The sequence below is a fragment of the Alligator mississippiensis genome, chromosome 6 (genome assembly GCF_030867095.1).
Source record: "Alligator mississippiensis isolate rAllMis1 chromosome 6, rAllMis1, whole genome shotgun sequence".
Classification (NCBI taxonomy): domain Eukaryota; kingdom Metazoa; phylum Chordata; order Crocodylia; family Alligatoridae; genus Alligator; species Alligator mississippiensis.
In genome coordinates this window covers 10,176,505-10,190,833 of record NC_081829.1, presented here as the reverse complement: position 1 = coordinate 10,190,833, position 14,329 = coordinate 10,176,505, and the positions used below count along the sequence as shown (strand labels likewise).

General features: G+C 44.0%; 1 protein-coding gene across 4 annotated transcripts; it reads right to left on the bottom strand.

Annotated features, from left to right (window-relative positions):
* Positions 1–334: 334 nt before the first annotated feature.
* TAF12 (TATA-box binding protein associated factor 12) lies at positions 335–14,285 on the bottom strand. 4 transcript variants are annotated; one of them, XM_059729630.1, is made up of 7 exons: positions 14,183–14,285; positions 12,930–12,997; positions 8,105–8,356; positions 6,378–6,455; positions 5,734–5,848; positions 4,756–4,844; positions 335–806 (listed from the first exon to the last, which is right to left on the bottom strand). In XM_059729630.1, exons 3-7 carry the CDS (start codon positions 8,270–8,272, stop codon positions 771–773), a joined length of 486 nt encoding a protein of 161 aa, XP_059585613.1. In that variant the 5' UTR covers positions 8,273–8,356; positions 12,930–12,997; positions 14,183–14,285; the 3' UTR covers positions 335–770. The 4 variants fall into 4 exon arrangements, with proteins under 4 accessions (XP_059585613.1, XP_059585615.1, XP_059585616.1 ...); XM_059729632.1 differs by lacking the exon at positions 12,930–12,997 and having other exon boundaries at positions 14,183–14,273; XM_059729633.1 differs by lacking the exons at positions 12,930–12,997; positions 14,183–14,285 and adding an exon at positions 14,120–14,141.
* Positions 14,286–14,329: the final 44 nt, after the last annotated feature.

The following is a 14,329-nucleotide window of genomic DNA, read 5'->3' as shown; positions in this document are numbered from 1 at the left end:
CCTCCTGCATTTGTAATATGAAGAACCTCTCACCTGCTTTCTGAAGTGAACAGGGCAAAACTCAAGTCTACAATTCCAGTTTCTTCTCTAGGATGTTTAAAGTGAATCATGTACTGATGAAGTGTTCCCAATTAAAAGCCTGCAAACCAAAGGAATTGATTCAGGCGAGACGGTGCACAGTGCCTGATCTACAGGGAACCAGCAGAGGGAAGTCAGTCTCCATACCTTGAATACTAACAACCTGAATAAACAAACCCCAAGGTCTCACACACCAAGCAGTCCATCTCCAACTGCTGGGAGATACCCTATTTGTTTAATGGGAACAGCACAAGACTGTGCCATGGTTCTTCTTTATTCATGTAAAACAAATGCAAATATTTATACAAACACTGACATTACAAAGTACTGGGAACTGGTAGGGAGCGAAAGAGGAAACAAAAACCTCTAGAGATGCTTCTAATACTGTCCCAAACAAGACCAAGATGCTCTGTCCCTCAGATAATCACTTAGACGATAAACCACTTTAAAGTCACAGATAAAGTCTTTGTTTCAAGATATGTTGCGTTCTTTTGAGGGGCTGAGGAAGGGGGCATATAATGTTTTTTGGCAGATCTCCTCATAAAGTCAGATATTGCTGCACTGTTAATAAAAATATATGCTTCTCTGTAAAGCATTAAAAAAAATATCCCATGGATGGTGTCATGGAGGCTTCAGCTTAGAGGCAGATATCCCAAAATGCACCGCAGTCATCTCCCTGCCATTCCTAGAGGTTATTTCTTGGTGGTTTTGCGGATCAGTGCCATCCTCTGAAACAAGAAAGGGAAAATACAGGGAACTGAGAGTCTGAGACATGGGCAGTTACAATCAAGCCTGGAATGTGCTATATAGGAATGACACAGAAGAAACAGGCTAGAAGTCTGCTCCAAGTTACTTATGCAATAATACCATCTGCTGAAAGTGAGGTCTGGTAAGCACGTGGAACAGATCAAGAGCTCCAGACAGAAGCTTTTCTGCACTGGCCTTTGTACGGCTTGAGAACCCTGTTTAAACAGTCAAATCTTGTTGCTGACTAAATCCATTTGTGATGTGATCTGTCTAAACTTGTAGATGGGGCAAGCCATAAATCACTGTAGCCTAATCCCTACTAAAGCTTGCATACTCTCATAAACAGGGTTCCTGGTTTTCCCTACTTAAAAAAAATAAATTAAATTAAATTTAAAAATTGCAAATTTTCTGATAAAACCCCCAAATCAGCAATTAAAATGCCGCTATACATATAGGTATCAATTAAACAATGTTTTATTGATACATTTACAATTTTAAAGCAATTTGGAAGCCTAGCCTACCAGTGCTTCAATCACTATACAGGTTTCCCTTGCTTTATGCTGTCCATGCATTCCTGGAAAATGGCGCATTTTAGCTTGAATTCACAAAAAGAGAACCCACTTTACAACGTAACAAATCAGGATATGTTCCAAGACCTTGACTGTACTGATCCCCAGACCCATTTCTACCACTTTTACAAGACAATTTTGGCATTCTCCAACAGTAAACAGTACACACAAACACAGGGTGGTGGGGAATGTTTAGTTGGTGTAGAGAGAGGCTGGTGATGGACCAGGGAGAGGGGTAGGCGATAAGCTAGCAGGACACTTAGAAGCCATAATGGGGATGGCAACTAAAGAAACACATGTCACAGACAGCGAGTGAGGAGCACAAATCCACACAGGAGACACTACCACAATCCACCGCATAAAGCAGCTGACTGCAGGTGTCCACCCCACCAATCACATAAGAGTGAATTTACCTTGCATATAACAAATTTTTGGTATAAAAAGGGTCATCGCATTAGAGTAAATTTACACATACAGAGCCCACATAAAGCGAGGGAAACCTGTAGTACAATAAATTTTAAGGACCTATACATTTTGGTATTTGATTTTGGATTTTTTTATCATAGAAAATTAGAGCTCCCCCTGCTCCCTTAGCTCACCAGGATGCAGGCCAAGGCCCCCAGCCCCGCTGGTGCCCCTCACTCCCCAACCCCAGCCCTGCTAGGACTATAGGGCCAGGGACCCGGGTCAACAACCCCCTGCCACCCACAGTTGTGCCAGAGCCCCAGCTGCTGGCCACGGGAGAAGGCGGCTGCTGCAGTGTAGCAGAGCACGGAGCCTGGCTCCCCATCCCTTACAGGCACTATGGCTGGAGAACTCCTGGTGGGGCGGCAGGTGTGGGTTGTCCGCTGAGGGCTTAGGGCACCGGCTGCTGCACACACTTCCGGGGAAGTCAGGGGAGCACTTGCCCCCCAGATCTGTGCGTGGGGTGGGCTGCCCACTGCAGGCTTAGGCTCCCCACCCTGCTGCCCTCCTCTGGGGCCTCCACAATCCAATGGGCACAGCAGCACTGAGTGGGCCCGGACAGGGAAGCTTGTTGTGGCCACCAAGAGTCCTGCACTGTTCTAGTGACATACCCCATGTCTGCCCTGGAGCAGTGAGGGGCCCAACCCCACACTGCGCATTGCAGGCCCAGGCCCTAAGCCCCATGCACTGCCTGGCTGAGCAGCAGCCCCAGCCCCACTCCAGCCCTGCCCAACTCCTTCTCCCTCCCCCTCCCTATGGGTCTCAATTCCCCCCGCCATCCCCACTTACCTGCTGAAGCTGCTCTCCAGGCTGCCTGGTAGCCAAGTGTGTACATGTGAACATGACAACCCCTGCCTGACCACCCTCCGCCCTGCTCCCCCAGTCCCTTGCAGCTGGAACTCTGCCAGCCTCCAGAGAGCTCTTTGCAAAAGAGCAAAATCCACTTGTTTCTCTGTTAAAATGAAAAATCTGCATTTTCTCTGGCAAAAGGGAAAATTCACATTTTTTTCCCCCGTTTTTTCCATAGGAAATGGGAAATCTGAATCCATACTCATAAGAAGGGTTCCATCATGACTTCTCCTGATGTACATTTACATGTGCCTAAGTCCATTTAAACCCTGGCCTGAACTACAACCATAAAGAAAGAAAAATGTTTTTCATAATCTGTGGTTCTCTCCTTCTAGACCTCCTATTCTGAGCTCTTTTTTGGGTCTAACAATTCTTCCTAATTTCACTCACTAGTATGACTTAAATATCTTGCTTGTATACTGCACAGAGTCAAAATCCACTTTAAGGCCCTCCTCTCTACCATTCCCAACCCCATTTCAAGCACAGCATTTATCTAAGCAGCATCTAGGGCAAACAGTATCATTTCTCTGATGCAGTTTCACAGATGTAGAGCACTTCATTTATGGGTGACTTAAAAAAAATGCAGCAACTCACTTAAATTATAGCTCAGTCAAGGCAGAAAGCAGAGATGTACAAGTACTTAACAACTGAAATTCTAGGAAAGTCATAAGTGCTATTGAAGGTGCCCCAAACTTACATTCCCAAGATTTACAGTTACTGTTAGTGGCAACCAGGTACTTGCTGCTTCCTCACACAACTATTTGTTTCTCATGGGACATCTCTGCAGCTGTCTTACAGTGAGTCAGGATGACTTGCAGCGCTGTTCTGTACCTCCATAGCTACAGCCATTAGCTCACACCAGCTGCATGGGTGCCAGTTCATATTTTAATGCAATGCTGGGCTGCAAATATAAAAGCAGCTCTAACAAAGAGCAGGCCTTAAGATCACTCTTGACCACTACATGCAAAGTGTCCCTCGACTCCTGAAATTATAGATAGGTACATCTTCAGCCTCTATGGAATTTTAAACACAAAATTCTGAAATGTGAAATTTTTGGCTATAATAAGACCATTTCATCCAGTGAACCATGCAGGGTCCCATCTCAGTCACATCCAGTTCCTGAACTGAATATCTCTTTTATAGGTATTTTGAAAGATGGGAGCTTTCTTCCTGACAACTGCTTGGGGGCTGAGTGTCATCCTTGGAGACAAGGTAAGACCCCAACAAAACTGCTACCTATAAGATCCATCATATAGTGATCCAGCACTGCAGACAAGCAGTCTTTTGTCTGAGACAACTAAATACTGAAATGTGGAATATGTGGTTGCCAGTTATGAACAAGGATCTACCCATAGTAATTCTCTTTGACTTAAAGGGTTGAAGCCTTGGAGCAAACTGCAGGGAAGAGTGTCTTTAAGAAGACTAGAGAAGCTGTGTATATCTCATTAGGATTCCATTTTTCCTAGGCTTGTAATATCTCAGACTAGAGATGAACAAAAGAAAAGCTCTAGTATGGCGTGAGGATAGAGCCAGAATCCTCAGGTTTCCATTCTAGATAGAGCTCCCTACCACCACCTGGGGAAGAATCTATTCTTATCTGGATTCCTCACCAGCCTTTCCATTTAGTTGAAGTTGTTTGGAAAAAGATATTTTGGTTCAAAATCAAAATGAACCCAAACAGAATAGCACTATTTCCTCATTACCTCCTGTGCAATGCCAGTGTCACAATAGAACGCTGTCTCTGCTGCTACACCAGAATAATCTAAGCAATTCAGAAAAGTGTCTGACTCAAAAATATTACCACTTGACTAAAGGTTCTGGCTTACAAAGCAATCTCAGTGGGCACTGCCTTCAACAGAAAGATGTGGCATTCAGCCAAAGCAGATTTCTTTCAGAAAGCATAAGTCAAATCCACCCCACAAAACTAGAGAGAAAAGCTAAGGCACATAATCCATTTTCTTTGTGTAAAGGCTAGAGTTCAGGAAAACTCTGCTTGTACTGTTTCCCTGATATTTAGCGGTTAATATATTAGCAAAGGACTCCTGACCTGTTTGTGAGCTTCTGTAGTGCAGGCTTTTTTGTACGGCCGTATTTCTTCAGAACCAAAACCTGGGATCCACATGTTCCACTGACGTTCTGGAATGGAAATACAGATCAGTGTTTAAGAAAGCTGTACAGACTACCCAACCAGGGGACACACTCATATATCAGGACTGTAAGATAAATGACACAAACTGAATCAATGCACAACCCTGGTGCCACAGCTATCAACATGTAATGAGAAAGGGGTTTGTATTGGAAAGCTAGATTCCTGCTATAAAAGGCATTGAAAGATCACTTTTTCTGCACTAGCACATCAGAATTTCCATCAGTACTGGAGCCCTACAGTAGTGGGTACTACATACACCTACTGAAAAACAAAAACAGTCTCTTCACTACAGACCTTACAACCTAGGTTGCAGGACAGGTGCAAATGACATTAGCCCATATGAGTAGGAGTTCTGGTGTTAGGGAAACATAAGGACACCGAAGTCATCTCTCTTGACTCCCAAGAGGCTTGCTATGGCTGCATGTTGGGTAAAAGCGGGGCACATCTACATGAGACATTTACTGCAGAGTTGCCTAATTAGCTCCGCAGTAAATGTCTTGGCATCTACACTTGCAGCCCTATTAGGCCACAGGAAATTAATTAACTCCACAGCACTGCACATGTACATGTCAACATCAGCCCTGCACTAGGACACTCTTACGCTCCAGCCAGCCCCTCCACAGCACACTGAGCCAGAGTTGGAGCAGTCCCAGGTTGACAAGCTGACCCCCCGGGCTCCCTGCCAGCCTGGGCTGCTCCGACCCAGCTCAACATGTTGTGGTCCCAGGTGCACGTGAAGAGGTGGTGCTCAGGAGCAATAAACTCTCCTGTGATGTGCCCGAGTTTATTGCTCTGTATTAATATGCACGTGTAGATGTGCCCATTGAGACAGAATGGAGGACTGTCTCCTTTTGTTACAAGGCACTGGTCTCTTACCAAGATGCAACTGGACATCTTTCACTTCCAGAGTGTTCGATTTGCGATGTCGGGCAAGCTGGCAGGCGGCTGTCACCACGCTCTCAATGAAGTCATCAGCAATTTGCAACAGCATCTGTCATGGAGTGGAGAGAAGGATCCCCCGACCCCATTAATATTGGGTATTTTTGGCTGAATGTTACAATCAAACAATGACCAGTACCAAGCAAAACCCCCAGAAGCTACTACTTCAAATCAATATGATACCACTGGCCACATCTATGTGAGTGGTGGACTGTGCAGTTACTGCAGTTACTTAGTACCTACATTAAGTAAGTACTAAGTGACCAGTAACCAGCATTACTGTGCAGTACCATCGCCACAGTTTTTTTTCCAACCCTACTGTGCAGTAGCAATGAGCTACTGCACAGTAGTGTTACTCATTGCTACTAAGCAATAGCATCTCATGTAAACATGCCCCCTGTGTCTTACCTATAGCATTAAATGCGAGCCCAGTGCCACATTTGATACCAATCAAGTCATAACAGCACAATAATGTGAAGCAACCTTCCCTGGACTGGGCTGGGGATTACTGGTGTATATGAATGCTCTGGGTTAACTATCTAGGCAACTCACCTATTATTGACACATGAACCAGGACCTACCTCCTCCACATCCTCATCTAGCTGCTCATTTGGATCCACTTCTCGAACCAGATCCTGCAATTTCTTTTTGGTTAAAACCTGAAGGAAAGAGGGGACACTCTGTCACCCTACATTAGCAAACTGGTTGCAATGGACACAAAACAGCAGCTCAAAGACCCTAGTTTTATACATTATTTGGCCCTGCAGCTTTCCCCAGGAACTACACAGATAAAAATATTATGTAATAATGAGCAAACATCTTTGGCAGCTACACACATAAAGCAGTGCCCAACAGAACAGAATCAACAGAACAGAATAAGTAAGGCTGCCCTTTCAAGTGAGAACATATTTGTTAATGTCTCTCATGATAAAATACTGTGCATTAAAGCAATAGGGGTGCCGAAAAGAACATCTGTACAACAGGAACTCTTCAAGGGTGGATTGCAAGCACCAAAAGCATTTGAGTTACTGCAAATTTTATATTTGGGCAAAAAGATGCTTGACGTTGCCAAAGTGACTATAACACAAATCTCCTTCAAAGGAGATTCATTTGCTACCACTGAACTGCAGTCACTGCTGAGGCAAAGAGCTACATTAAGTACAGCACAAGTGCACAATCAGTACTGAGGATTTTATTATTTACAGACCACTGGCAGTTTACTTGGTGCTAAAGGACACATGGGAAAGATGCTATCCCTGCCCCAAAAACATTTTACAAAGATAAAGCTGGTACAGTTAGTTCTTCTGTGAAGTGCCAAGGGACCTTCTGTCTAAAAAACACATAGGGGCGTCACGGGTGTAGGTTGTAGCCATGTTGGTCTAAAGACATAGGCAGACAAGGTTCCTTGGGTGAATCTGATATCTTTTATTTACCGGGGCTTCATTCAGTTCAAGGAAAATCCCCAAACAAAATTATGGAGAAAGTAAAATTCTTTACTTTAGAACAGTGAACGCCTAAATTGAAGCTACTGGGATTGGAACCTGTGATTCCAAGGCCAAAGAATTCATGATGATTAGACTATTAAGCCATCCCCTTTCAGAGGTGAAAGGCCTTTTTTCAATCTCAACTTCTCCCTCTTTGTAATTCATTCCACTCTGTACCCAGCATGGCTACAACAGGCATGGAACTGGGAGCGGTAGAATAGGCATACATTTGAAAGGGATGAAGTGACAGCAGGAAAGAATGCAGTCTGTTCCATTTTCGATAACAGACCATTTTGAAAACAGCAGTATTTGAAATACTAAACTGAAAGTAAATGTTGTCTACATGTGGAAAATATCAGTTCCTTGACTAGTATTCTTATCTGCATTGTCCAAAGCAGGCAAGGATTACCATTACACAGAGTATGCTGGAGCCAGCCATCTGTCACTTCAACATACAAAAGGTCTGTTTAAATTGGTTTGACACCTATTGATCTGACAACTCAGATAAGTGGAATCTAGCACGAGACCCTGCACTTGTCAAACAACAGCTTGCAGCAATGGGAAAACTTTGTATTTAAATGTTTTGTTTTTCATATAAAGGCACATTTTGATTTTTGCCCCAGATCCATCTCCTTTACAAAGACCAATTCAGATGGTAAGTCCTTTGGAGGCAAGAAATGGATCTGTACAGATCAAATGAACTGTAACAGTTACTGATTTCATACAAAATATTTGCCAGTTGTTCAAGAAGAGACAGAGATTAAGCTACAGAAAAGCCTGTACAGATGACCCTTTTCCCCTCCCCAAACCTCAAATTAAATTACCTGGTTGCTTTCTGGACTCAGGCGTCCCCCTCCACTAGGGGTCCCAGGCATCTTGGCCACAGTAGTACTGTTTGCCATGGAGCTCTGCGGTGGAGTGCTAGCAGGTTCTGGCTTTATCGAGGAGAAGTTGGATAAGTTGATCAAGGTAGATGGGCCAAACTGGTTCATAATCTGCTGGGCTTTAGTTTTTAAATCATACAGCTTATCAAGATCCTGTTTCTTTTTGGGGTTGTGAGGACCCAAACCGATCAGCTAAAGAAACAAACAAACCACAAGCTTAATGGTAGGTTAAATGTGAATTCAGAGATGGGATTTCCTTCTCTAACCAATCCCTTCAAAAGTCTGCACTATAACCATAAACCAAAGGCAGGGGCCAGTATCTTATCCCTAGGTGCCTTTAAAAACATTTTGAGAGGGAGGGAAGTCAGTGGGAAGAGAAAGAGACTTCTTTGCATTTTGAAATGTGAAACTTTAACAGACAGCATGGTGGATGCAAAGCACACCAAGAGAAGAACCAGTGACATGCCTGAAGATGGACTGCCCAGCCTGAGCATATTCCCAAATCTTCACATTCCCTTTTCCAGTCCCACAACTAATTCACTCCATGGCTGTGTCCTACAGATCCCGGATACAGATTGTCACTCATTCTTATGTCTGCACCTTTCCCCACCCCCACCCCCAAACAGTTTTAAGGTCTCCAGACTTTTACTGTTAACATTTTAGATCAGGGGTTCCCAAATTTTTGCCTCTGAAGGGCCATTTAAAAGTCCTGGGTGGCAGACCACATCAAAAAGGGCTCATGGACCACATCCTGGGAACTGTTTCAAAAAGACCCCGCCTACTACTCAGCTGCATGAAAAGGTAACATTTAGGGAACCCCTAGTTTAGAGGAACAGATCAAAGAACATCTCTTGAGGTATACAACTGGGATGATTTAACAAAACAAAGTAGTGTAGCAAGATCATAAGCTTTTCTGGGCAGGGTCTGTACAGTGCCCAGCACTGTGGACCTGGTTAACAATGGAGTTCTGAGATGCTATCACAATACTATTAACAGAAATCTCTGTCTTTACATCTAAGGCAGCTCTGTAATTGAGCAGAGCAGATTAAGGTAAAGTTCCTCATGCAGAAGCACTAGCTAGACTAGGCACCCAGGATGAAAGCATGGCTCTGGCATGTAGCACTCTGGACCACCTGAAGCCTAAATCACCCTTCTGCCCAAACTGCTATGTCCACTAGTGCAACAGTTTGCAATGACAACATGATACATCTGGCTTGATAGCGTAGAATTCAATTTAACCTGTGAACCTAGTAATCTTCAAGTCAGATCTCTGAAGCTGACAGGACACCACTGCCCCAAGTTCCTTTGATTTAGCGCATTTCTTATACCACATTAAGTCTTTCAGCTCCAGAACATTTAGTTTAGTGGGTTACTAACAATATGCCAGAAATTAATACTCTCATAAGCTTATTTAATAAGCCTGGTCCTGCCAGTTTAGCCATAAGGCTTTTGGACTAATTTACATTATAGCCCATTAGACATAAAATAATTTTGGATTGGATTTGAACCGGCCAACTAGATGAATAAATAGGTTGTAAATCTTTTGAGCTACCTACTCTTCCTAACATAGTGCATATCACTACAGAGTCAGTTTGGCTTCTTTCTGGACACAAGGAGGCTCTACGCAAACTTGCGTTCTTCAGTTCTCACCAACAACATTAAGGAAACGCTGCAGTAATTCTTTTTAACACACTACAAATATTTACTATGGAGTCTGATGTAGAGTAAGAGCATCTGAAGCCTCTTACAAGTCATTCACTATTCTATTATCTCTACCCATCATCTCAGTCTCTACCAATCCTCAGTAAGAGCTGATATTTTGAGTAGTTATTTAGAAAATTCATTTAAAAGTACATTCACACTATTTGAAAGCATAGGTATTATACTGTAAAGTGATTTAAGAGGAGAAATTGGAGACTTTAGAAGTAGCTGTATTAACTCTGAAAGTCTAAGTGTACATCCATTCACACAGATGTTTCCTGTATCAGCCTATGGAATTGATTAATAAAATATTTTCTGTATATCAGTTATGTCATTTTTAAGTAGTTTATGTTCCATCATTTGAAACCCCCAAACTACTTATGTTACACTGAATTTGTCTTTTAGATCTTCTGCAAAAGAATATTGTTTGGAAAAAGTCTCTTTTCAAACCAACACCTAATAAAAGCTGAAAAATAATAACTTAGAGGAAAAACAGAAAGCTCATATAAATTAACAGAAATCACATTTTACACCTAACTTACAAAGTCAGTTTTTTATCTGTACAAGCAAATTCTCTTGTTAGTTTGTATTAACCCATACAGAAAAACAAAAAATTCACACAAAAATGCTTAGAAAATGGATATTTTAGTGCTTCATTCCAACACTAAGTCATGCATTGCTGCAAACATTACAAACCACGTTGTCTTTGTAAGTCAACATAAGTGCAAGTCATTTCACATAGCTCTGACAACAATTTCTAGTTTCATTTTAGCAGCCTTTAAAAATGATGCAGAATCCCCACTGTCATGCCTTGGGGTATTCTCCAAACTCACACAGCACTCTAGGAACTCTTATCTGTCATTTCTGAAGTGAGACGCTTATCCAGAGCTTAAGGCAAGGACCAGCAAAAAGGCAAGAACCAGGGTTCTAATACAGGTTCAGCCACCAGCTAGCCTTAATTGACACATCTGTGGAGAAGAAATTCTGACATAACAGAGAGAGAGTAAAATGATGTTTTCTGAAATGCTTTAAAAATCTTACACCCTAAAGTGGGTCTCAGTACAAAGAAATTTCTCTGATTTCATCCTCTGCATGGGACCAAGTTTGTCAGAAAGTAAGCCAAATACAGATCTGCAGGTCCTCACATCAACTCCTGCATGCCAAGTCATGGCAAGCCCAAGCAATTTACTTACAGCTATCTGAGTGTCTAGATCTTTAATTACATCAGCAACTGCTGTTGGCCCAGTGAATGGAGAGGCCATTTTCCAAAATCTTCCTGTAAATAAAGACAGTATTAACCTGGTCTCCCTCCTCCTCTTTCAGAGCTCCCAGTCCGACAGCAAAAGTTTTATATATAATCATGTACCATATCATAAAAAGGCTTTGGCAGAAAATATACAAATGGGTATATTCTGTGCTTATTAAACTGGATCTGATGTTATTTTTTCTGGATAGTTAATATAAAGACTTATTTATAGATTCATAGATTGTAGAGTCAGAAGGGACCACAATGGATCATCGCGTCTGACCCCCTGCCCCTGGCAGGAAAGAGGACCAAGGTCAGATGACCCCAGCCAGGTGACTATCTAGCCTCCTCTTGAAGACCTCCAAGCTAGGTGATAGCACCACCTCTCTTGGAAGCCCATTCCAGATCCTGGCCACCCTTACTGTGAAAAATTTCTTCCTAATATCTAACCTAAATCCACTCTCAACTAGTTTACACCCGTTATTCCTAGTCACTCCCTGGGGCACCTTAGTAAACAGCGCGGCACCTATTCCCTGTTGACCTCCCCTAATAAATTTACAGGCAGCCACAAGATCTCCCCTCAGCCATCTCTTGTGAAGGCTGAAGAGATTCAGCTCTCTCAACCTCCCCCCATAGGGTCTATCACAACGGCCACTAATCATGCGAGTGGCCCTCCTCTGGACCCTCTTGAGATTCCCCACGTCCCTCTTGAAGTACGGCGCCCAAAACTGGACACAGTACTCCAACTGCGGTCTGACCAGTGCCGCATAGAGGGGGAGCATCACCTCTTTTGTTCTATTAGTCACGCACCTGCTAATGCACGACAAGGTGCGATTGGCCTTGTTGATGGCCTCGTTACACTGCCAGCTCGTGTTCATCCTGGAGTCAATTATGACTCCAAGATCCCTCTCTGCCTCTGAGCTGCTGAGAAGGACACTCCCCAACCTAAAGGTGTGCTGGGGGTTCCTCCTTCCCAGGTGGAGTACCTTACATTTATATTTATTAAATTGCATCCTATTTCTCTCTGCCCATTGATCCAATCTGTCCAGGTCAGCCTGAATCTACTCCCTGCCCTCCAGTATTTAAATAGCAACTGTTGAACCTAGCATATATTGCCAAACAAGATATTTCCCAGGGTCTTGAAAGGAAAGCAGAATTTTATGTTAAACTTCATTCATTTGCCAGATTTTAAGCACAGGACTTCTTGGTATTGGGCTAGAAGAGAGCACTTGGGTAAAGACTAGCACCATTTTGTGCAATAGCAGCATTCTTGCCACAGCCTGAACTAATGCTACTGGCACCTGAGCGATCTCTATAGTAACTTGCTATGTCCTGCTATTAGTGTTATACTAGGAGATAAAGTTAAGAGTCTACTGTATAGTGAAATAAAATAGCTTGTTGATCCATTCACCAGATGGCTTGCACTTCCCATTTCTAGGAGGTGGGGAATATATTGAATTAAGACATCTTTAGAAGACTGAAAAGGTTTTGTTTGTTTGGTTTTGTTTCTTTTAATAGGCTTTAAATTTTTGCTTCTTTACAATGGATAAAGAAAAGGCAAGGGGATTCTCTTCTCTGATTTTCACCTTAGAAATACTACAAGTCAAGTTTAGCCTCTCCATGTTTTTCTGGAGGACCACTTTGGACATGCTGTATATCTTGAGAGCTACATTGCAAGAACTTATAAATTAAGTTAAGGGACAGGGTGCATGATCTGAGGGCATCTCCTTTCTACTAAGCAGTAATGAAGCATTGGACTTCAATATATATTAAAAAATGTCTAAACAGTGGCTGAAAATTCGTCTCCCCCCCACTTACTTTCAACCTTGCAACATCAATTCTGCAAGACTGCGGTAACCGGAGAAGGCAAAAACCAAAATCTTCAGCTAAGAATTAAGCAGGAAAAAAACAAAACTTTTTTTACCTTATTTTTTCATCATAATCGAAGACCAAAATTTACAAACTATGCTAAATGTTTCTGCTTAGTCTGTCGCCTTTAAGGGTGCCGAGTCAAAACTTAATGTATAAAATGTGCACATATTTCAGCAAACCTTGTAAAAGGAAGAACCGGATATAATATCCATGGCCATCTATATGAATCCTTACCTGGTTGAAAGAACTGAACATGAACAGAGGCTAATTCCACCCAGTCGTACTTGGGGGAGGGGGGGAAACAAAAAACAAGATCAACTAGTCCTCCCAACTCCAGAATTAAAAATTCATTTTTAATCAGTTTAATAAGTATGAGGTCAGGAGAACACATTATATAATACATTCGCTACCCTACTTTGACTTCAATACGAGCGCTGAAAACATAACGGTAAAAAACGGTGCTGTCGCTTGATGCTTCATCAAGAGAGAATATATTTTATTTAAAATGAAGAAAACAATTAAAAACAACTCTCAAAAAAACGATACCGTATTTTAACCTCAAAGCAGACAGACACAGCTGAACGACATCACAAGGTTGGGAAATACTCCCTCCGAGCAAAGTCTGGGGAGGGACCAGAGGTCTGGTTTTAAACCTTGATAAACCGTCATCTGAAACGCCGGTCTCCAAAGGAGGACCGGGCGAGCGTCAAGGTGTCACTGACGCTCGTGGGAAAAGCCATCCCTTCGGCGAGGCTCCCGGGATAATTACAGCAGGTGAGTCTAGGCAAAACGAGTCCGGCCGGCAGAGACATCTGCTTTGTTTTATTTTATTTTATTTCCCCGCATTGAAAGCTTGCGCCCCACACAGGCCACGCCCCCTGTCCCTGGCGCCCGGCCCACAACGGGGCCCTCGCACCCCCGCGGGGCTCGACACAGGTGAGGCAGGCCCCGCCCCGGCCGTCGCGGGTGACACCCCCCGCTCGGCTCCGGGAGCGGCGGGGTCAGGGCGGGAAAGGATCCATCGCGACGCCCTGAGCGCGGGAGGCTGCAAAGCGGCCCCAGGGCCGAGCCCCGAGGGAAGCGGGCGGCGGGGCCGGGGCTGCCGGGCGGTGGGGGAGGGGAGGGGGGTCGCTCACCTGGCGGCGGGGGCAGGACGCCGCGGTGCCGCCGCCCTTCCCCCGCCCCGGCCCCGCACTCACCGCTCCCGCCTACCGCCCCATGGCCCGCGGGCGACCGCCTCGGTCCGACCTGCCGCTGCCGGCTCTGCCTCGCGACAGAGAGTCCTTCCGGGGTCGCGAGCGCTGCCCGCCCCGGAAGCACTTCCCCGGCGCCGGCCAGACCCCGCC